This window comes from Syzygium oleosum, unplaced genomic scaffold (assembly GCF_021117445.2).
Source record: "Syzygium oleosum isolate NSW1041296 unplaced genomic scaffold, Sole_v2.1 Sole_v2.05, whole genome shotgun sequence".
Classification (NCBI taxonomy): domain Eukaryota; kingdom Viridiplantae; phylum Streptophyta; class Magnoliopsida; order Myrtales; family Myrtaceae; genus Syzygium; species Syzygium oleosum.
The window spans coordinates 8,723,615-8,747,732 of record NW_026607489.1 but is presented as its reverse complement, the minus strand read 5'-3'; the positions used below and the strand labels follow the sequence as shown (position 1 = coordinate 8,747,732).

The 24,118-nt window shown below is 41.0% G+C and overlaps 2 protein-coding genes and 1 long non-coding RNA gene across 5 annotated transcripts; 1 reads left to right on the top strand and 2 right to left on the bottom strand.

Annotated features, from left to right (window-relative positions):
- The first annotated feature begins 4,107 nt into the window (after nucleotides 1-4,107).
- LOC115681709 (protein S-acyltransferase 8-like) lies at nucleotides 4,108-10,698 on the top strand. 2 transcript variants are annotated; one of them, XM_056311775.1, is made up of 5 exons: nucleotides 4,108-4,250; nucleotides 7,721-7,906; nucleotides 8,394-8,699; nucleotides 8,830-9,090; nucleotides 9,894-10,698. In XM_056311775.1, exons 1-5 carry the CDS (start codon nucleotides 4,212-4,214, stop codon nucleotides 10,395-10,397), a joined length of 1,296 nt encoding a protein of 431 aa, XP_056167750.1. In that variant the 5' UTR covers nucleotides 4,108-4,211; the 3' UTR covers nucleotides 10,398-10,698. The 2 variants fall into 2 exon arrangements, with proteins under 2 accessions (XP_056167750.1, XP_030461603.1); XM_030605743.2 differs by having other exon boundaries at nucleotides 4,109-4,250; nucleotides 8,830-9,063.
- A 2,578-nt stretch (nucleotides 10,699-13,276) lies between these two features.
- LOC130138106 (uncharacterized) lies at nucleotides 13,277-13,964 on the bottom strand. 2 transcript variants are annotated; one of them, XR_008816511.1, is made up of 2 exons: nucleotides 13,870-13,964; nucleotides 13,277-13,577 (listed from the first exon to the last, which is right to left on the bottom strand). It is a non-coding gene; the product is annotated as an uncharacterized LOC130138106 (long non-coding RNA). The 2 variants fall into 2 exon arrangements; XR_008816512.1 differs by having other exon boundaries at nucleotides 13,864-13,963.
- Nucleotides 13,965-16,356: 2,392 nt separating this feature from the next.
- Nucleotides 16,357-19,368, bottom strand: LOC115681710 (ethylene-responsive transcription factor ERF110-like). Its single transcript, XM_030605744.2, has 2 exons — nucleotides 18,738-19,368; nucleotides 16,357-17,321 (listed from the first exon to the last, which is right to left on the bottom strand). The coding sequence occupies exons 1-2, from the start codon at nucleotides 19,081-19,083 to the stop codon at nucleotides 16,516-16,518; spliced, it is 1,152 nt and encodes a 383-aa protein (XP_030461604.2). The 5' UTR covers nucleotides 19,084-19,368; the 3' UTR covers nucleotides 16,357-16,515.
- Nucleotides 19,369-24,118: the final 4,750 nt, after the last annotated feature.

The window sequence follows — 24,118 nt, the reverse complement described above, 5'->3', positions numbered from 1 at the left end:
ACCGTTCAAATTTAACGTATTGGAAGCTATATCGGCAGATTTCGTTAATTGGAATTTACGGAAGCACGACATTGAACATTTTTATATAGTCTATGAACTAAATTGAACATTTACTGGTAGTTTAAGAATCAAAAGACCAAAGATGACATTACATATTGAATTAAAGTTCATGGATTATTTGTATAATTTTCATGCCGTCAAACAAACCCAGATATGATATGATCAGCTACAAATACAATCCAAAAAAAGTTAACGTGTTAATACAACACGACTCTCGCGATACGAACAAACAACGGATTGCCAGGTCAACACGGCCACATGGCCCATCTACCAACACTAGCTCAAACATCTTCAATGTTTTGTAAAATCTAGGAAAAATGACAGAAACAGTCCTTGAACTTTGGCCCAATATGTAATGTAGTTTTTGAACTTTTAATTCGTTCGATGTAGTCCGTGAATTTTAATACAATGTGTAACGTAGTCCCAAGTTTTAATTTGTAAATGACTGTCAACATATCATCAAATCGAATTGAAGAAGTGTCCATATTCAATATAATATCATCAATTGAAAATCTTAATAATAAAAAACGCGGAACAAATAAGCATTTAGATAATAATATCTAAACGGGGTCACATAACAGTCACATCGACACTAACTCGTTAATTTGAACGGGTCATACGAATCGATTTCGTGTCGGGTTAGTTGGACGAAACACGACAGATGGAAACAAAACTGACCCGAACACGGTCAGCGTCAAACTAAATCAGCTGAAACTTCTTGTGATGTTCGAGTCTCGTTAGCCGGTCGTGCTAGAAATTGCCACTTCCAAAGCAGTCAAACGACGGTAGCCTACTAGCTTCCGCGTATGGGCCCAAAGGGTCTTTGGGTCCATTCAAGAGTTAGCAAACTGAAGTCCCAAAAAGGCCTGAAAAGCCCTTCAGGGCAACACAAGATGTCCCAAGGTCGAGGAAGCAATGGAACTCCATGGAATAGTCGAGCTCCCAACAATTTGATGTCCAAGTCCCGCGCCCAATCCACGTCGGATTCGCCAAGTCGGCGCGGATCTCCTCGGCGATCCAAGCCGAAACCCTAGCGTTTTCCTCGAGCTCTGCAATACCTTCTCCCCGGAAGACGTGAACGTCTCCTGGTTGAAGTAGAACCCGACTGCTCGGCTGTAGTTCGAGTCGTCGAATAGCCCAGGGATCGGTTCACGCGGGAAGTGGAAGTACTTATCATGGAGGCCCGTGAGCTATTGGGCCCAACTCTCGAATGTTTCCTTAGCCCACCGTTGAAGAGGGGCAAATCAAGTAGCGATTCGGGTAGCTAAGGCCCATAAGCAAAAACAATCTTCCATTGAATTTGGTAGTACAGGCCCTTTGGAATTTACTTAGGTTTTGTTTGTTTTGCGGAAAATGAATGATTCGAAAAATATTTTCCTAAAAATGATAGCTCGTATCTCTTACAAAAATGAATAAATGAAAATTTGTTCATCGTCGGTAAAAATGTTTGGATATAGAATATTATCGATAAAGAAAATATTTTTCATTAACTGATTATTTCAAATGATACAAGCGATTGTTCTTGAGAAAATATTTTCAAAATCATTCATTTTTTGCGAAACAAACGGAGCATTAGTTTTAGTTCTGATACTCCATTTACGAGATCTTATGTCCAATTATCTTTGGTATCGAATAAAGTTTGGATTAATGCTACAAAAAACCCAAAACCTTGTATACTCGTGATAAATTTACCCCTAAACTAATATTTTGACCACAAAAAACCCCAAACCCGGTACACTTGTGACAAATTTACCCTAAATTAGTTTCTATTAAATTTTACCGTCAAATTGCCGAGTTAAATAACCCGTGACAATTGACGGGTGTACCAGTGTAGAGTTTTAATTTATCAATCTATGATTTTTCGTGGTACTAATCCAATTTAACGGAGGGCATATTTGTCACGGGTGTACAATTTCTGGGTTTTTTGTGATCAAAAAATTAGTCCGTGGTAAATTTATCACGAGCATATAGGGTTTGGGGTCATTAGTGATCAAAAAATTAATTCGAGATAAATTTGGCATGAATGTATCGATTTTAGGCCTTTCGTGATATTAACCTAATAAAGTTCTCTTTGACCCAAAAGAAAAGATATTTATGTTGGCAAATTGCACCGGATTCCACGTTTTGGTCGGAAATCAAACTATAGGCCTCGTCACTCTCTCTCTCTCGCGGTCGGTTCGAATGTTCAAAAGGCTGTGCAATTGATCTGAAATTCTCTACTTTTTGGGCCTTTTGAATTTCCACGTTGTTTATCTTCTATTAGTTTAAAAGTCCATCGCATCGCATCATCCCTCACATCACATCAAGCGTGGTTAATTGATGGACTTAATTATGCATCGTTGGACGACTAAGTACTCTACTGTGCAAATTGAAATAATGAAGGATTCATTTGCACGCTCGACGTAAATTTAGAGGGCCGAAAGTGGGAAATTGTCCAAACTGTCCTTGGATGTCCGGTTTTCGGATGCCGGCTGGACCTCTCTCTCAAAAGGTTTTCGCTGTAGAGAGATCATGGAGTTTGAATTTTTTTTATTTGGTAAGCTTCCGGCATCCGTCGAATTGCCGGCAAAGGTAATCGTACACTTAACGGGCGCAGCCACGTTTCGCAAAGTATCTGTGTTCGAGAGAGCCGTGAATAAAAGTTTGAAGGAGTCAAAGCGAACATTCTTTAGAATTAGATGCGGAGAAAATAGGTGTATTTACGTCAAAGAGGTATCTTTCTTAGGTTTACAAAACTTGAACTGCAAGTACAAGACAAGGCGGACTACGAAGCACTTATCGTATGCTCTGGACGTTGCAAAGCTGCAAAATTTGCAAAAGTTATCGCTATTAATATCACGGCTAAGCATGCTAATCAAATAAAGGAATTCCCATTTTCAAGGCGGCGAGATTCTTTTCATTGTGGCACGATGTAAATAATGTTCTCGAAATTAGGACCTCGCTGATCAAGCCTACTCTACAAATTTAGATGATTGATGACTCGAAAACACAGTTCGAACCGAAATGTTTTTTTTTAATAAATGAGAAGAAATTATCTAGTACACTTATGTATTGAAGTTTGCTCATTTCCTTTTATTTTAGTCGTTGAATCAGTACCCTCAAATATTCGTTTTTAAAAATTATTTTTTTAATAACATAGGGTTCACCATATTAAAAGGGGAAAACAAAAAATAAAGGTTAATACTACACAAAACTCCAAATCGATACATTTGTGAGAAACTTACCTTAAACTAATTTTTTGAACATTAACAACCCAAAACTAGTTCATCGGTGATAAATTTACCCTCTTTTAGTTTCCGTTAAATTTTACCGTCAAATTGCTGAGTTTGATGACACGTGGCGGTTGATGGGTGGAACCAGTTTTGGGTTTTACCCCTTCGTTTGTCACAGGTTACCAATTTGTGATTTTTCGTTGCTCATTAATGCAATTTAACGGAAGGTAAATTTGTCATGGCTATACCGTTTTAGGAATTTTCGGTGGTCAAAAAATTAGTCCTAGGTAAATCCGTCACGGGTATACCGATTTGGGATTTTCGGTTGTCAAAAAAATTAATCCGGGATAAATTTATCACGGATATACCAATTCGAGATTTTTCGCGGTATTAACTCTTCCTCGTCGAATCCGTACCCTCAAATATTCGTTTAGAAAAAAAAATCAATCAAATTAATAAGATAGGGCTCGCCATATTAAAAAAGTGGGGGGAAAAACGAAAAAAATACAAAAACAAAAACAAAATAAAGGGAGAAAAGGGGTAAAAATTAAGATAGGATACTTTGATTTTCTTTTCTTCTTCTTTTTCTTTGTCGCCGTTTGAAATTTCGGGAGCACAGTGCTTTCCATTCGCGGAGCAGTACTTCTCCTTCCCCGATCCCTTCTCTCTCTCTCTCCTCCCTTTTTCAAAATCCCAGAAATCTCACCAGCTCGCGCACCAAAGGAGCGAAGAATCACCGCCCTTTCCCTTTCCCTCTCTCTCTCTACCTCGCTTTCTCTGACTACTGCACTGTGGGGCTCGGCCGGGGGGAATTCGAATTGCCCAATCGGAAGGAGGATGCACGCTCGGGAGCTCCGCATCCTGGCCTAGAGGCGCGGCGACGAGGCCCCCACCCCCCCATTTACCCACCCCGTCCTCTCTCGCCCCCTCTCTCTGTCCATGGCCAAGCGCGTGTACGAAGCATGGAAAGGAAGCAACGTGAGTCCCCCCCCCTCCTCCTTCCGCCGCGGCTTCCTCTTCTTCTTGTTGCTACTTGCTTCTTGCTGCTGCTTCTTCTTTCCCCCCCGTTTCCGGGGCTCTTTCCGCTCGCCCTTTTTTCTGGGTTCCCCGGTCCTCTGCTCGGGTTAGGTGCGGGATTCGCCGGGTCCTTTTCCTTGATCGGCGCCGGCGGCGTTGGTTCTGGGTGCGCGCGGATTTTTGGGGAAATTAGGTCTCCGCGTGTCGTTTCGGGGGAGGGTCTGTTCCGTCGCGGGAGTGGTTGCGTCCTCAAGGTTTCCTTTTTATTTTTTTCTCTATTTGGAAAATGGCGGGTGGTGCTTGATTTTGCGTTGTTGGTGGCTGAATGCTTCCGGTTGTTCGGTTTTTTTCTTTCTTTTTTTTTTTTGTCGCGTGGTGCTTTCGAGATGCTGCTCCGAGGAACAGTGAGGGAACTCTCGAGGTACTGATGTGACTTGTTGAGGAGAAAAGTGGGACGGGTTTGTTTTAGCTGAGAATTGGGAGGAAAGGGGTGGAGGGCGGATGGTGCTGGTCCCCTAGTTCTTGGAGGTAATGGCGAATGGATATGGGGTTCTCCATTCCCTCTTGCTTCTGGCCGTGCCTTGTTGCGCTAGGTGAATTGGTGTCATGATGGAAGTTTGCAGATGGCATATTGATTCGTTTACCAGTAAGCAATGCAGCTCCTTAGTGGTACATGGCACCTTGCAAATATCAATTGTGTAGCTAGGCTGGGACCGTGTTTGAGAAGGAAAAAGTGATTGGCACTTGATTCAAGCATTCCTCAATGCTTCTTACTAGTTTCCCAGAAACGATTTCCTGTTGTCTCCCTGCGTTTTTCCACTCCTTTCTCCTCTTGTAATGCCCCTGGTAACTTAAACAAAGCTGCATATCTAGAGCATGCTTCTTAATCTACTCTAGATTAGGAGCCTTAGTCAGGACATGGTTGGATGCCAGTTCCTCTGATTTTATAGAAAACCTGCCCCCGATTTACCAGAACCAAACACCTTTTGTTTGCCAGTGACCTTGTTATGAGTGGTCTGCTGTTGCTTTGTGCCGGTAGTGAACTATTAATCTGAAAATAGCAGGGTATTGACAAGGACTAGAGAGTTCTCAATTGGGTTGTCGTTGGTGGTCTGTAATCTATATGATATAGAGGAAGTGGTCAGCTGTAATTTTGCAGTATATGGGATTCTGAAGCCTGTTAATAAGAGCATGGTTTTTCAATTATCTGTTAAAAATTGGACAAGGACAAGAGAACGATTCAGACTGACCTCATCATTGTGATCAGCAAAACATCTTGAGCTTCAGAAGCTGTTTGCTCTTCCAAGAATCCTTTTAAAATAATAATTACATATAGATGTGTATCATCATCCGAAACTTAACTAATGTCTTTTTTTTTTTTTTTCCGTTTTCAAAATTCTGGAGGAGAAGCTATCGGTAAGAACCGAAACTTGCCCTAAAGCCAAGAATCTTTGGTTACCTTTTTCATGATTCTGAAGAGGGATCTTTTAGAAAGTGTTAGTGAAGTCATGGAGTGTGCTGTAAACTTAACAGGGTTTTCTTTTTCCTCTAGACTTCAGATTCTTGTATGGTAGTGCTCAATGGGAAGATGAGGTCGTGGGGCAAACTAGTAAATGTGCTTTGCAAATTGGTAATAACCAAAGGATATTTGCATGGATGACAGAAAGAACTAATGTAATTGCAAAATATTTGGGGGGCATACTTATGCATTTATCTAGCTTGGTGTGAGCTTCATGTGGTTCTCATAATTGTCGCGCAATCCCCTAGGGTTGCTTGTCTTTTTTCTCCTTCCACAGTCATACATGCTGGACATTGGTACACTTTTAAATGGAAAATCATATGTAATGTTACTGCTACGAAATTTGACCAATTGCCAACTGTTGACAGTCGTATAGCCACCACCTAGTGGGGCCTCGTTCGTCCCTAATTGTTGCTTAGAATGGAGTTTTGTGAAATTCAGGACTTGTGATTATGTGGAGAGGCTGACTAATCCTAGTATTTTATCAAGACCACAGATGTTATTACTAATATGAAAAAGAAGGGCAATTAAGTCTCCTCCCAGAAACTTCAATTCCGCAGGAGTTTGAGGGATAAGATCTTTTTATTCACTTTCTTAACCACACCACCCCCCCCACACACACACACACACACACCCACACACACACACCCCTTCCTCCTCCTCCTCCTCTCTCTCTGTCTCTCTCTCTCTCCACGCACACTCACATGTGCACTTCTCTCTTTCTTGGTTCTTTCTGGAGAAGTTATGTGCACATCTTCTATAAAACTATAGTCTCGCAGTCACCTGCCTTGTGCGTGGGGGTGGGGGGAGGATGATTAGAATTGCAAAACGTTGAGGAAGAACCCATCTTATCTCAAAAAGTACCCAGACTCTCCACTGGAAAAGTAGACATGGGCATCCACTGGAAAAAACTGAGGGAGGGTTGTCTAGATTTCTCCTTGCAACTTAAAGCAGAGGGGCTCTTGTGCAAAGAACCTTATGAACAGAAACTCTATTAAAGTCCCTCAACAGAAGTTTGATGCTAGTAAAAGAGGAATAATGTATTAAACGAAAAAAGAATCTAAGTTGTTAGGAGTGTTGCAACCCATTATCAGCAAGCAGCAACTACAATTACTAAACAGGCTTAAAGCTGATCAGTATTCATCATCCTTATGTTGGCAACTTTCTGTTTTGGAGCTGCTGTTTGAGTGGCGAAAATATGGGAACTTTGTGGATTTAAAGAGTGGAGGGACTATCGAAAGATTTTTATTAACATATTTAGATGTAGTTTATGTTTGGGATGTTTCGATTGTGTTTTAGTGATGGTTGCTTTAGCACCTGTAAATCAGACCCACTTATTCACATTGACTAGCCTTTGTGGTTGTAAGGCTAGTCAATTGGCACCAAGGCCGTGATTTCTCTCTGCTTTAACCGTCAGGTGCATGTTATAGTTTGATTATGCGAGCTTGTTATCAGTCAACAGAAATATATCAAGTGCATAGGTGGCGACAATTAAGCATGAAATATTGGGCAAGAATCCCAATAAGAGGAGGCAAACTACACTTTTTACGTGCACAAAATTGATGTTTAGGTTTTTCGCTGCCATATCTCTTGTCTGAAATAAAAAAAAAACACAGAAAGATAAAAGGAGTAGTTTGCCAATGTGTGCACAGGCACACGCTACTGTTATTCCCTATAAGTTGGCAGCAGAATGTCAGATTTATGTCGTTTTACAGCTAAAATGTTTCTCCTTCTTGTTCATGTCCTCCTTGTGTGATTTTTTTTCTCTACCGGATTGAGGTGCAAGCTTTCATTCTTGAGCTATTTTGTTGATGTTGCTGGATTTTATAATACTCATGTCATGCTATTTTATTGCTTTGGAAGATTTTTCTGTTGATATTTGGTGTTTTCGTTCCTCTTCTGGGTTTTGCAGAAGTTCATTCTTGGTGGGAGGTTGATATTTGGACCAGATGCGAGGTCATTGATTGTGACATTAGCGCTTATAATAGTTCCAATGATCATCTTTTGCATATTTGTTGCGAGGCATCTTCGCCATGAATTTTCTTCATACAATGCTGGATATGCAGTGCTGGTGGTAGCAATTGGCTTCACGATCTACGTGAGTCCCTCTGCCTGAACCTGGCCCTTAAGATTACGGAACCATCCCATCTGATTGCTTCATATGTGTTCCAGTATTTCTTTGTAGACCATTAGTGTAGAATGAGATTACTGAGAAGATGTTGCCTACCCAATTATTTGGTGCTGAGCCTACTTTACTTTCTTTGAATGCAGTGTTGATGGCCATTGTTATACTTGGACGTTTAATTTTCTGTTTTTATCATGGATTAGATGTCTGTAGTTCAGTTTGTATTATATAGCTATGAAAGGAGAAAAAATGACAACATCCTTCCTCTTGTTTCCATCATCTATTGGAAAATGGCCCTTTGAATGGGCTCTATTATTGCATGTTTTCACCTCTGTATCCTTTGATGTTTCTGAATCTTTGTTGGTACTTAAGAGGTTTTTTTTTATATGTAAGTTTTTGTTATGCCTATTATGGTTAGTTGAGACATTTCTTATTGTAATTGCAAAGTTGATTTTGATAGGTGTTGCTGCTTCTTTTTCTTACCTCAGCCCGGGATCCTGGTATAGTCCCACGGAATGCACATCCACCAGAAGAAGTATTGCGCTTTGACTCCTCAGCATCAGTTGAAATTGGGGGAAGACAAACGCCTAGCCTTCAGTTTCCTCGCACGAGAGATGTTCTGGTTAATGGTGTTACTGTGAGAGTGAAGTATTGTGATACATGCATGCTGTATCGACCTCCTCGTTGTTCTCATTGCTCTATCTGTAACAACTGCGTTGAGCGTTTTGATCACCATTGCCCTTGGGTGGGCCAATGTATTGGAATGGTATGCTATTGTGAACACGGGGCTTTTGTATGTTCTTCATATGCCTCTTGGTAGTGGTTAAGGCTGTTAATCAGTCACACTTTTCAACATTATGCTTGCCTAACTGATTGTTGCCTTTTTGCTGCTGCAGCGCAACTACCGTTTCTTCTTCATGTTTGTATCTTCAGCCACTCTTCTGTGTATCTATGTTTTCGCGATGTCTGCTTTCTACATTAAGGTTCTGATGGATGAGTATCGAGGTCCAGTTTGGAAGGCAATGAAGGAGTCACCTGCCTCTGTCGTACTTATGGCTTACTGTTTTATTTCTCTATGGTTTGTCGGTGGACTCACAGGCTTCCATTTGTATCTTATAGGGACAAATCAAGTAAGTCTCATGCATCATTCACACAATGTGAGAGGGATCATGTCATTTAATTGGTTGTCTTTGCACATTATTTTTTAGCTCCTTTAGTTCCATCTCTTGGACTGAATTGATGCTGTTAAAGTTTCCCTAAATATTGCTTCATTCACTGTTATTCCTTATGTTTGCTCTCATCATTTGTCTCATGTCTGGTTACAAGCCGTTCGGCTCTCCGGCACTTTAGCTGGGATAGTATTGTCTTGGTTTTGTTATACCGAAATATACCCTGTAAGTAATGTCTTTTGTTTGAAAGTGACTATAATGGACTAGCAAATCAGTGAAGCATGAAAAGAACTTCTAGTGTTGTCAAATTTTTGAGCATAGAGGGATTGAGCAGTCATTCCTCTTTGAAATATTGGATAGTTTATGTGCTCTGGAATTTAATATTCTGAAGGTTCAACAGAGTATTACCTTTATGATTTGTTTTTTGGTGAATTTCTGTACAGAAAACTAAGTTTTCTGCAGTCCGTTGTTCGCGATATTAGGAAGGTTTTGATATTTTTGCTGATGCGATGGATTGAATATCCTTAGCAAATATAGCCTGAATGAGATTTTGGTGCATGTTTTCCACTGCAATCAAGGGTCTGATAGATCTTTTCTTATGAGCACTTCGATGCATCCTTTGGTCTTTCTTTGCAACTCTTTAAGGCTGCCTTTCTCTGTTTCCGACAAGGATTTAATGGCCATTTGCTTGTAGATTAAGATGTCTAACTTAGTTCCCATTTGTGAACATGAGTTCAGCTTCTAAATAGCGCTTTCATCTGATTTGTGACAAAAAACACTTGATTTTCCAGACAACATACGAGAATTTCCGGTACAGAGCGGAAAACAGGTTCAATGCTTATGACTTAGGGTGCTTCAGTAATTTTTTTGAAGTGTTCTGCACGGAGGTAAAGCCGTCAAGGAACAATTTCCGAGCTTTTGTCCAAGAAGAGGTGCACAGACCTGTTTTACCCAGCGAACGAGGAGCAGAATCAGAGATAGAAGATTTCGGCGCAAATCCACGCCCGAAGGTGGAGGAGGATTTGGACATTGGTGAAGATTTTCTCAAAATCTCCCAGCGTCGGAATATCGAACTCGATCAAGATGTTCAAAGTAGAGGAAGCAATGGAACTCCAGAAAATAGTATGATGGTGGACTCCCCTATGGCTTCAGGACATCGAGCTCCAACCATTAAATCTGAAAATCGGCACTCAAGTTATGTGAGAAGTGGGAGTTGGGAAATTGCGCCTGAGGTCCTCGTGAATTCCACGTTCACAGAGAGAAGCTACATTCCCTCGAGCGAAACACGCTTGTAATTGGTATCAATGATTGGCATGCAAACCAAAATGAAACTCTGGCCTCAAGTTGAAATTTAGTGTCTTTCAGGAGCAGTCATTTTATGCCAATTTCAGGTCTGAATTCTGATGTTAGCTCCCTTTGTTTCCGTTCTTTTTGTGTGCTATATATCTCTTCCTCTGAGCTGTTGAATAGGAATGTTTGAATAGTGTCTTCTTAATGTGTTACTTTCTCCTGGCACATTTGTCTGCCCCCGCGGATTAAATTTGTATTGCTGGCTATATTGTTTCTGTATATAACCAGTATTCTAGGCACTTGAAATCTGTGCTTTCCATCTGTTCAGACCGATCAGTTGCATTCCCCATATTCATCCGATGCCAAACTAGACTTGCACTCTCTCGCTGTTGGTTGAAGATAAAAAGCTGGGCAATGGTCTTGGTAAATTTTAGAACGCAGAGGCCATCTTTGACTTGCATTGCCTATAGCAGGGACTGACTTTGGAATGTTCAAATTTGTCTTTACACGAACTCAGTCGAGCAGTTTATCGATCCATACTTGTGATCGTATGATAAAAAGGTGGTGGAAGCAAATCGCTTCATACACTAGATGTCACTTCTCGATCTCTTTTGTCGGTGCATAGAATTGGTATTGTCATGTTCACTTTTGGTCTTGCTTTGATATTTGGCAATACCGAGACAATATGTTGAACGTGGTCACATGTTATAGCAAAATGTGGAATTCTCGGTTCGATTCCGAAAGAGCTTATTCGTTCCATGAGGCTTACAGAAGTTTTAAGTTTCTTTAGGGGGGAAAAAGGAAAAGAAAAGTTGTGCTTGCCTGCCTGCTTGGTGCAGTTTTTGCACTCTACATATAGCGGTTCATCGCTTCAGGTTTATCCCTCGATCATTTTCTCCCTTTCCATTAACTCTGGATCTATACAAGCTTTAGATTTGAAGTTTTCGTACTATAAAGATTTTTGCTCCTTCACATACTACACTCTGATAAAGTTACATACGCAAGCGTAATCATGAAATTGTTTCTCCTATAACACTAATCCTGGAATATATAGAGGCGCTATCTGTAGAGTACATCTGAAATCTGACTCATGGCATGCATAATATTGATCCGCGCGTGTATTCAATGAATGAACCTAAAGATGGATCAACATGTTGCGTACCTTTGATTCTGTGGAAAATGCATAATCTGCAAAAGTAGTTTAAGAGTAATATGACCCTAAGATGATAAGGATCCTGGCTCCTTGGGTTTGGGCCTTGTTAGTGTATTAATTTAGCCAAAAGAAAGAACACAAAGTCAAAAGTATTCTTGGATCTAGATGCCTTGCACCTATCTCAAAGAACATGTGGAATCGAAACTCTGCCCTTGTCTTCACTATCTTCGAAAGGATATGAACATTTCGAGGAACTTCTTATCTAATCCAATCTTGTCGCATTCGATTTTGTTTGGGCTACCAAGTCCCTACCTAAAGTGCTGTACACCGAAACAAGACAAGCTTGTTATATTGGTGACAGATTGACTTAAAATAGGTACATTCAAACATAATATGACACCTAGTGCTACCAGATGCTTTAGACCCAATTACCACCCACAGATTGGCAAGCTTTTCTTTGCTGGCGGAGTTCGGTTGTGGTCATTTCTCATCACCTATCTAACCGAGAAGGCGACGACCACCTCAGATTCTGCCTCCCTTTTTCTCTTTTTTTTTGGAACTTGTCATCTTTGGTTTCCCGAAACGTAGCAAACCGTGACCTGACCAACCTATACCCTTGACCAAACTCCTAACCACTAGACATCACTTGGCGCTTTCCTAGGGCCACAATTATAGTACTCCCCCGTGATGAAATCATTCATCGTTCAAATGTCAGACGAAACCTTTGATGACCGACAAGAACAGGGGAGACATAAACCAAAGATAAAATAATTAAACAACATTGTATTTGATCACGTCAGTAAAGTAAACCATGGGAAATGTGGGCTTTCCCATATAAAACACATGGGCCGACACAATTTCTTTTCGGTGAACTACCGGCTCGAGTCGTGCCTATTGATTTATTTAAGATTTAAAGCGTCTTTCTTTCGTTGTTCGTCGGGTTTTAGTCACGTCAAGTGTAGAATCTTTTCATATGGCTGTAAACTAGCAGTGAGCGCACCGCTTCTTTGTGTACATATGTTAAAAATCATTATAGATGAACAATAAGTTGCCGATTAGCGTGTACCCTTTTCTTATTTTAATAACAATCCTCGAGATCCATAATTTCATACTAATGCGAATGAGGTACTTAGCATACACCTAGGCTTCATCATCATCATCTTATTTATGGAATTCATAATGTAATTCATCAGCCCAACATTTGTACCGAAGTCGGGTCGTATCATCTATGCCAACAACATAATGAACATACTTTTGAAAATCGAATCTGCGAGCGTGTTGTTGTATGAATACAATCCCGGCCATCGGTTTTCGCATGTTGAGTCAAGCCCATTGAGATAGAGAAAATTATCAAAAATGTCATAAACCTATTGTACGGAGGCTGATTCAGTCCTAAACCTTTTGATTTGGCCAATTTAGTCCTAAATATATTAACGATTTGCTAGTGTAGTCATTCTGGCCAATTTTAATTGGAAATCATTGACGTGGATGCTGGTTGTTGTACATGGCATGGCTGGTGCCGACATGGACAAATTTTAAAAAAAATTATGAATTTTTTTTCTGAATTTTTTCCTTTCCTTTTCTTCCCTTTTGCTAGTTCGCAACCTTGGCGAAGGTTGTCAGCCTCGGGCTCTTGCCAAATTTGGGTGAGGGCTCGCACGCCCTCATTGTGGCCGGCGAGGGCTTTGGGTGAGGGCTGCAAGGCCCTTGCTAGCCACATCAAGGGCCTGCGACAATTCCGTATTTTCATATAGAAGTAAAAATCGAACAATTCGGTTCGTAGGAACAAAGAGAAGCAGATCTATTCTATATCCAATAAGTACCAATACACAATGGGGGCTGATCCCATTTTCTATGCTCGTCGTGTTCTTTATATGGAAATCAAAGGACGGGGGGCTGTTCCCTTGACTCGTACCGATGAGAATTTGAGTTCGCATGAAATTGAGCAAAAAGCCCCGAATTGGCCTATTTCTTGCACGTACCAATTGTAGCCCTTCTCGAATGGCGCCTCACCAGCCAACCCTCGCCGGCCCTAAGTTAAAAAAAAAAAGGAAAAAAAAAAGAAAAAAATTCAGAAAATATTATTAAAAAATTGTCAATGCCGACGTTATCAGCGATTTTCAGTCAAAATTAGTCGGAATGACTAAATTAGCAAATTGTCAAAAGATTCAGGACTAAATTGATCAAATCAAAATATTTAGGACTGAATCGACATTCGCACAATAAATTTATGATTTTTTTTTTCCTTGGATAACTATCCCCATTCAAACAACACCACTAAGCAAAAGACCAAGTCCAAACACACAAGAAGAATCCACCTTCACCAGAAATGGTGGGTGAGCCACCCAATTGACCGACCGCGACCCCATTGATGGAGGCCTAATCTTTACCCTTTCGGGAGTCGCCCGGCGCACCGTTTTAAAAGCACGCGTGTCCCAATGACTCATACCAACACCGACTCGACCCCACGACGCGATGCCTTTTGCGCAAAACCAGCATGGGGAATTTGCCTAACTTTTCCTTGATGTTGCTCGGCCCGATCGTAAGATTCAGACAAGTGGGAGCAGCATGATGTGTGTCGTCTAATCCGAGCATCGGAGTAGGAACAAGGACGGAGTCAGCAACAGTGGAACACGTTTGGGTTGGATCGACCTCGGGGCATTTGACCCAGTCCCTAGGCTATAAGGTAGGCTTTACCTTCAGGTGCATCTCCACGTGGCGTCTGACGTGGCGACAGGGTGGCCGTGCATCTTCTGGGACAGGAGAGGGACAAGGAGAGGGGGGCAGTTGGGGGCTTAACTATTCAAACTTCAAATCATGGACCAAATTAATTTAAAGAAAAATCCAAATGGGGACACGTGAAATCATCTGAATTTGGCAACGGCAGCCCCTTTCGTTTAATCATCCGGGGAAAAAGTATGTGGGGGATAGTCAGTATGGGAAGCACATCACATGGAAAATGCATGAAAATGAGGTTCTTTCGTGAGATTAGTTGAACATTTCGGGAATTTGCCTACTTAAACAGATGCCGAGTTGACGTAATTAAACGGGTTTTTTTTTTTTTCGTGAAGGGGGCTAACTCGATAAGGACTAGTCTTATACAAATTGACCCGATTAATCTGTTGGGACACCGATTGATCCAGATTAAGTTGTTAGTATGTCATCTTTGAATACGATGCTAGTAGACATGTTTTAGAATCCCTGATATTGGCATCATGTGGCTTTTTTCTACCCAAAAGAGTTATAAAATAGCGCACATACTAAGAAGAATAAGAGAAAGAAGATCGAAACATATTTCAGGACAAAAAAGTTTATAACATTATAATCAAGAAAGCTTTTAATCTTTATGTCAATGGAAATTGTATGTAAAATCATGCTAAATGCGTGTATCATGTGATGTTTGTCACAGTGATACGTTCCATAATGGTATTGACCGTATCGTCTCATGTGAAGTGCTTCATTAGATGCGTCATGTTCACGTGAGCGAGTTCGGCACTCTGATTAAACAGTGTTGGGTTCAAATAAGCTGACCTAATATGCCCATAATTCGACAATATCATTAATATGACACGACTCGAATTGCTAACTCAACTGCCATGAATACCTATGACTTCTCCACTTCCTTATACTTAGGATACTCTTATTATAGATTAAAAATAATCACCTCTACAAATTTTTTATGTTTTTTTTTTATTTGGGTGTAGTCAGAAAATGTATCGGAGCCCTTAGACAGTTGGTGATTACTAATATGTAGGGGTAAAATCTTATGAACTACTGTTAACTGTTTAAAAAACTTAAATTATTAGACTGTGGCATTATTTAATATTTAAAAATTCTGACAAAAAGTAACTTTGTATTAACGAGGTGCGTGCAATTGTCAACACCCAACTAATCTCCATTCGATTTGTCAGTCTCTCTATCTGACACAAATCGGAGAATTACCAAAGGCAATACGGATTTATGCTCTTGGAAGTGGCCCCAAGAATATGCGCGAGCGCGGCGATTCGAATTTAGACATTGATTGAGGCGGACGAGCACGTTTATCACTCGAGTAACGACCCACAAAAAAAGGAACTTATGTTATATTATATTAAAGGGCTGCTAGAGACACGTGGTGTGAACAGAACATGCATTGTGTAAGTCGCTAAACAATCTTTTGCTTTCAAAGAAAAGCTTGGCGTGTTGCCACACGTTTCTCATTTTGCTAAAAGCACTCGATTTCTATCTGTTCCTCTTCTTTTTTTTAAACTTTAAGACCCACATGATCGTTCACACCAATGGGAAAAGGGCGATGATTCAATTGCTAAAGAATCATGTGGTGGGGTCTAAAACTTCCATTTTTCACGAAGGAGAATTCAACTAATAATTTTGTCCAAGATTGAACCACATCATCAGTGCATTTCGTAAGCGCGTATCTCATTCTCCTTGTCCGCGACTTTGAATCTGGCGAGTCCCACTTTTCACGTTCTCGCCCGTCGACAAACGGGTCGCCATCAAGAAAGCGAACCGCGGGATCCATCGGATCTGGCGGCCCGTGCGAGTCGAGCTCGCATGCATCGGGCATGCCTAATGGATCCTAAGGAACTCGCGCGGCATCGCTTGTGAGCGCACGGTTTATTGACCGGAAAGAATACCAAATGATCGCATTCATGCGCATGGTCTTAGACAGAGTTAATCAGAGAAAGTGCACTGTAATTACTTAAGATGTACAAATATGATCAATGAGGAATGATTTAAGTTGAGCAAGACCAAAATGTATGATGCATTAGAAAGGATAAGAAAAGAGAACAGTAACTGAAACAAATACAAAATACGAAAGAAGTCTTGCATGTAAAAGTGGTGTACATGGGAAAAAAAATCATCCTCGTCCCAAAGGAGTACAAAACAATGCTCTGAAAACTATTACTCCCCCCCAAAAGAATGATTCTAATAAGGAAAAAACAAAGAGAAGCTATCTAGGGAACCGAATTTCAACTGGTTGATGACGGGTAATGACTTGAATCCGACGATGGCGGCGGCTCAATGTCTTCCCCGCCGCTTCCCTGGTTGTGCGGGGGCGGCGGCGGCGGCTGCGGCCGGAAGTATCCTAATTGGGGCTGCTGTTGGGAAAACAGAGGAAATGAAGAAGAAAAGGAAGAAGCACCGACAAAACCAGATGACGAAGAAGACCCGTATATATCTGATGAAGGAAAAGGCGGCGGCAGCGGCGGCGGAGACGGAGAGGGCAATGATAACGAGGACTGTAAAGAAGCCATATGTGAAGAATACATCATTTGCTCCACCAAACTCGCAGGTTGATGATGCCCTTGAAGAAGCTGAGAGTAGTCCCAGTAGTCTCTCACATTGACGCCTTCAACTCCTCTCGGATATAGCGGCACCAGCCCCACAGACGGAGGAGCTAGCTGACCCGCTGCCATTGCCGGAGGAGCGGAGCCTGCAGCGAGGGTCGCTGCAGCGGCAGGGGAACTGTAAGCCTGGACATTGGGCGGGATGATCCTGACGTTTTCGGGGAAGTTGAGCTTGGCACGGCTGCCGCGGAACCGGAGGGCGGCTTCGTCGTAGGCCCGGGCGGCGGCCTCCGCCGTGTCGAAGGTTCCCAACCAGACCCTCGCGGCCCTTTGCGGGTCGCGGATCTCCGCCGCCCATTTCCCCCACGGCCTCTGCCTCACTCCCCTGTATCTCCTCCTTCTCTCTCCGCCTTCAAGGGGTGGCGCGCCTGCTCCAGAAGGTGCCAGCGGGACAGCGGAGGTGGCAGCAACAGTCGCTGCTTGTAGTCCTGTACAGAGAATGGACATACACGTTTTTGTTACTCGCATTCCTCGGAAGCTCACGTTCTACATGAGATGCTAAATTCAAGACACAGTTTTATAAAAAAAAAAAACACGGAAATATTAATCTTATGGTAAAAAAAATTAATACAATAAAGATATACACTCGTCATTACGTTATTTTTAATTTCGTCTATGTAGGAAATAATAATTCTTATCGTATTTATATATAATGAACTACCAATAGAAATAGACTACCAAATTTTGTTTTCTTATCATATATTGTGGCATATTGGCTTTTCTGTTAATCATAGTATTAATTATCTTGCAACTCAATCCTCACTTTCAAAGTAAAGATGAGCACTCAGACTCGATTTAATTCTCTTATTCATCATTTGGAAAAATAGATGAGTCCTTGAGATGCATCGGAGGTCTATCAGAATTTATAAACGAATAAAGATAAAAAGCTAGTTGTGATAGCATTATCCTATCTAAGAAGTCTTCAAATGTATTGCACCCTTGAAGATATATAGCGTTCCAGTTATAATACCGATGTATTATTTCACTGATCGATCGAGAAAAGAATCTACTGTTCTATTGATATCATGTCCAAACTTTCTTTTTCTCAATCAAAATAAGTGAATTGCTGCAAGAAATTGATGACACGACTAGCCAACGCATTTTTTTTTTTTGGTCAGAAATGCATGCAAAGTTGGATAACCTAGATATTGCCTTCATAGCTCATCACTAAAAAAATGGTTGAAGAAAACAAAATAATCGCTTCATACCATATTGAATACAATATATAGGTTCATATAAGTGTGATATGGAAGCAGAGGAAGAAATTACCCTCTTAGCATATACATATTGAAATTTAGGGTTTACAATATCGGCGAAAACCGAGATCCAAGTAAACCCTAGCAATGGAAAGCAAGAAAGAAAAGAAGAAGAAGAAGAAGAAGAACAAGTGATTAGGGTTACTAGATCCACCTAAGGAAGTATTTACACAAACATTAGTGATCTTATGAAAAGTGCTTAGATTTTAGGGGTAACCTTTAGCCATTTTCCACCACTCCACGAATCAAAATGAGAAGTTTCTTGTTTGTGGGAAGTAATACGGTATTCCTACTAATAAAAGATGGAAAAAGAAGAGAATTTCAGTAGAGAAATTATCGTCTACGTAGGTTTTACTCATATTATATAGAGATTTTTTACAGCACATATAATCTAAATCCTAACACTGCATGGGCAAAAAGTTTGCTCTATTAACGGTGGGTATATAAATAATGACTTTCATCTCTTTCACTCCCTCGTTTTCCTTTTGTTTTCTTGGAATAAGAAAAGATGGTAACATTTTTTTTAGTAATTTGTAAGAAATTAAAGGATTAGATGGAGATAGAGGAAATCTAGAATTTGGGACTAACCAGCTATGGAAGATGAAATAGTAGATGGCTCTCTTAACGCAAGACTACCGCTATTATAGATCCCATAGTAATCCCTCTGACTTGAGGGAGACTCGGCCAAAAACTGTGATGAACTTCCTGCTTCATCACGTTCTCTCTTTTGCCCAATATGAGTCCATGGAAGCTGTGATGAGCTGCCAGCTGAAGCCGAATCGTATGCCGATAAAGAAGTCGATGTCGAGCGGTACGTTCCTCCGTGTTGACTGCCTCTCGTCCCTGAGACAACATGCGTTAGAGCCGAAACTATCGCCGACATCTCACTAGGTCGACCATACGCTGAGTACATCGGCATGACCGCCTCATCCATTAGATGTATCTGCTGCTGGTTTGGGAGTTGGTGCTGCGTGGGGGGTCGTTGTTCCTCCTCCTCCTCCTCATCGCCCGTGGTGTCTGCGGCAGGCGGATAGTCGACGTACTTGCCTGTGCTCCGACGGTCTGCCACCTTTATAATGAGCAAGCATGAACGCGCAACGCTCTGTTTCACAAAATGAATTATGAAAGGGAGGGTTGCTTGATTACACAGATACTACTCTTTATCGCTACAAAACGTAGAGAGAAGATCAATTTTTCCTTCTTAGGTTTTTATGAAGTGAAACTTTTCTATATATGAATGGACTGTTGTCGGTTCCAAGCAGCCGCCATTGCTACAGTAACACAGAGGCACATCCTTTTCAATTGAAATAAATAAACATTATGCGTGCGTGCCTCTCTCTCTCTCTCTCTCTTCTCTCTCTTTGCGTCTACTCTTCTTTGCTTTTCGTGGGCTGCAAAAGGAATTAAAACTTAGGAAGGAAGATGCCGTCCCTGATCAGTGTTCACACCGTTTTGAGCGGGTTGTCACCGAACAATTGTAGGGCTATTGAGGCAAGGATTGCTTGCGGATGAAATTTTCTTTCTTTTTAAGTGATTTGTCGCTCGGTCCTACACGCGATGACGGCACTAATCGTTATTTATTTCGGCTACTTAAATTTCATGCACAAGAGTTCCTTGTAATTTGTGTAGTTTGCTAGAAATGGAAAGGAATTTGTGTTCGAATTGACCTCTTTCACCCGACCTCATCTCCGGGCCAAATTGTGCGAAGACTTGGGGTGAGTCCATCCTGTTGGAAAAAAATGGGCTGGAAAGAAGCTAAAGTACGACTTTGGGTCTGATTAAATATTATGTCACTGTGACCAAATTCGAAAAGACTACGTGAAAAATGAAAAGAAGCTGGGGTTCATACTTTAATCTGTAATTAACGTTGGTGCTTAGCACATGCTAGGGTTCTGTGGTAGGTTGAAATGGAAAGAAAGATCAAAATGGTGATTATGAAATTATAACTGAGTGGATTGCATGTTTGACCATAGTTTATCATATTTGTTTTTCTTTATGTTGACGTTTGTGGATTTTACCTAATGCTACTTGAGAAACACCACTTTTAAGTTAGTCGAGTCTATCTAATCCCTTTTTGAACACAAGATTAAATAATCCAATCTTTCTGATCTAAGGCAACTGCAGAATTTTTTGATTCATTTTTGTTTTCTACTTTTGTTTTTTTTTTGGCAGATTTTTCTTTCGAAAGAATTGAATAGCGGAAGTTTCCGCTAGTCAGCCCGAGGGTGGATTAAATACGTTATCATAAAAATCAAAGAAGCGCAATCTTATCACGTGATTGACTACGGACTCTTCCGAGCTTTATTAGATGCCGTACGGCATACGGCAGGCGTATGTCAAGGAGGAACCCATACCATGGAGAAAAATATTCGTCTAGGAAATGTTTAGTCGAGGTCTTATCAGTTAAATTTCGATTCATCATCTATCTGCTGCGAAAACAAGCGTTAGCTATAGATTAGACCCGTCAAACAAGTGGATCAAGTCGGGTCGAGTCAAAAATGATCCTATCAAAATTGACTCATTCAACCCATTTTGATCAATTTTCATGCAATACAATTTTAGTGACTTATTTTGCCAAAAAAAAATTTAGTGATTTACACCCAACATGAACCCGACTCAACCAATATTGCTAAAATAATATCATATTTAACAAATTCTAAGAAAACTTATACTCCAACAAAGGTAAGAGCGTAGAGTGAACGAGTATGAGATCAAGTGAGAGCGAGAGAAAGAGAGAGTGAAAATTGAGTTATGAAGATGGGTTAGGTCTAAATTAGTTGTGAACCTATTTCATACCCATATTATTTAGGGTTTGCTATTCTAAACTCATTTAGTGAATATAATTAATTCATATAACAACTCGGTCCATCAAATATGAGTTAAGAAATGGATCTATGATCCATTTTGACAGATATATGGTAGGCCGCAGTAAAAATCGATATGATTTGATTCAATATATCTTTTCTTTTTTGACAATTACCCCTTTTCCGCCCATACGAAATATGTAATATTTGAAGTTTTCTGAAAATTATTAAGTAAAGTTTGGATGCCTTTGACATTTTTGCAACGTTTCGAAGAAATCGAAATTTTTCAATATTGAACAGAAGTCAAAATTCTAAGTTCAAGAAGCAGACACATGTTCAAAGACATACAAGTAAAAGTCAGTTCAATCGCACACTGATTGGCATGGCAATGCAGACATAGAGTAGATGCATGAATCGGGCAACGGAATGTAAGCATTATTCCTCGTTGGAAAATTCAAGCAGCTTTAAATTGCGAGTCACGATGCACGACCTAATCTACTCCAAAATGAATGAAATTCTAGCCGACGAGCCATGTCATGACTCGACTAATTTGAAGACTGACCATGATATTTGACTAGACATATCGACTCATTTATTTTGGGCCTAAGTCAGATCCACGTGCCTCACATTTTAATTTCCCCTCTGGATCGGGTGCCAAGAACCTATCTTGAGCATATTTTAGATTTGAGATTAGCAAGCACTGTTAGATCGATCGATCGACTGATCACATGCTCTAGTCCCATCTCTTCTCTACCTAAATGCTGACGCACCTCATCAATTCTATGTTCCAAGCATGATCAAAGATAGATCGTCCATATTGAGATTAAGATTAGAACTTTTGGATTTTGAATAATTATACGCCTCCATGTGAAATCTGTATTTTTGTTCCCATTATATGTCGAAAGAAGGCTGAAGAAAAACGTCGTGAACCAGCCAAACTTGCCCTATTACATGCAACCAAGTAGCAGTTAACTAGAAGGTTTTCTTATCGAGGTGTGGCGTACTTGTCCAACGAGAACGTCGGACGATTTGGTAGGAGAAATTTCGATGAGGATGAGTTTCTGGACCACTTCGTCAACCCAAAATCTGAGAACCACACGTGGAGATTTGCGTTTTTTTATAAGTGAGGTTAGATGCTGATATAATAATTTGTTAGGGCACGACCTACGAAGGCTAGGACGCCACGTTGAGTCATGTCCCTACATGAGATTTATTAGGGAGAAGGTATTCTCTTGCGACTTTTCCTTTCAAAAGGGGGGGCTTCTACATCTTCTAGATAAAGTTCGTCTTTATTGCAAAGATCTAGGTTGACGACGACACATTCACACATCTACCCTCTTCTACAGTTCTTTTCCTTATTTTATTCCTCTTCAGCTTGCATGCTCGTTTCATATTAGAAAAATGGGAGAATTGCAGGACTTTTTGAGATTACCAAAACAGTGCTAAATTTATTGTAATTGTGCAAATTCAATTTTAAACCCTTTTTTTTGCACCAATTCAGTCTTAAATCTTTTACATTTGTACCAATTCAAGTCCATCAGGCCAATTTTGGCCGAGCGGTGCTGACGTGAATGCCGGTTTGTAGGCCGATGCTGACGTGAAAATTTTTTAATATTATTTTTTTAGAAATTTTTTATTAATTTTTCTTTTCTTTTCTTTCCTTTTTCCCTTTATTTTTTTTTTCTTTCACTTCATCTTCAACCTTTGGCTAATCATCAATCCGATGACTGGATAGAGACGGGGCCTGTAAGGTCAGCCCCACTAGCTGCTGGCGAGGGTGGCTGGGCGAGGCTCACCATAGCTGGGTGAGACTCGACTCGCCAGATATGGCGAGGCTCTCCCTCGCCCTCGCCCTCGCCCTCGCCCTCGCCCAGCCACTGGCCTCGCAGTCGCTTGTGAGGTCGAGGCTTGCCCTCGCCAGCGATCGATGGGGCCAAGCCTCGCCCAGCTGCCGTTGCTCACGAGGTTGAGGCTCGCCCACGCCAGCGGCCAGCGGAGCCGATCTTGTCGGCCAGAGGTTGAAGATAAAGTGAAAAAAAAGGGCAAAAGAAAAGAAAAGAAAAGAAAAATAAATAAATAAATTCGAAAAAAATAAAAATAATATTTAAAAAATTTCCACGTCTGTGTAGGCCGGTCGGCAGGTGTCTAAATTGATACGAGTGCAAAATATTTAGGATTGAATTGATACAATTACAATAGGTTTAGGACTCTTTTGGTAATTTTCTCCAAATTATCCCTGCCCTGAAAGTACAACCCACTTCCTTAACTAGCCTCCTCTCTCCTACTCACCAGCCTTGGTGTGGAGCCAATCACCATCGCGATGGTTGCCGACTTTAGATCAATGGTCGGCCACTCTCCACCTCGAATGTGGTCCAGATCAGGTCGAATGAACCAATCTAGTCCTATGGCTACCGCGAGCTCCATCACGGAGCTTTTTGGTGGTTACAGGTTGCGACGGTTGATTGCCGCAAGTTGATGGTTTGGTGCATAATTAAACCTAGGATTATTTTGGTGTCTTTTTTGAAGAGGGTGTTTTGATCTTTTTATCAAAGGTTGTGAGTGTGAGATGCTAATAATAAGTTTTGATTAATTAAGGATGCAAATTAATATGTGAGTAAAACATGGAACATGCTTGATGTGAAAGCTCAACTTGCAGTTCAAAGTTCTATCGTACGCAACATGCTTGATGTGACAGTCTAAGAGAACAAAGAGGGAGAAAAGAGAGCAAGCCGCATAGGAGAGTGAGAGTTGAAATATCTCAAATTGCTTGTATCGCTCCGTCCGATCAAATTTCTAAAAACCCTAGCTCAAACCCTTCCCCGTTCTCTCTCTCGGCAGTCTGTATCTAGCCTCAATTTGCCGTAGTTTATTGTTCTCCAAGCTAGTGCAATCGGGTCGCCATCACCTCTATCGTCATTGTCACGATTACCGACCCACCTCACACCGCCCCGCACCCCCCCCCCCCCCCCCTATCACTCTCTCCGCCTCCCTCCTTTGCCATACTGAGAGCTTGACAGCCGGTGGAGCTCAAAGCTGTATCGTCCGCAACATGCTTGATGTGAGAGTCAAGAGAACAGAGAGAGAAAGACAAGCGAACAAGCATGTGCATGAGTAGACGAGTGAGAGAGAGAGAGAGTGTGTGTATTTACGTGTGTTAAAATATCA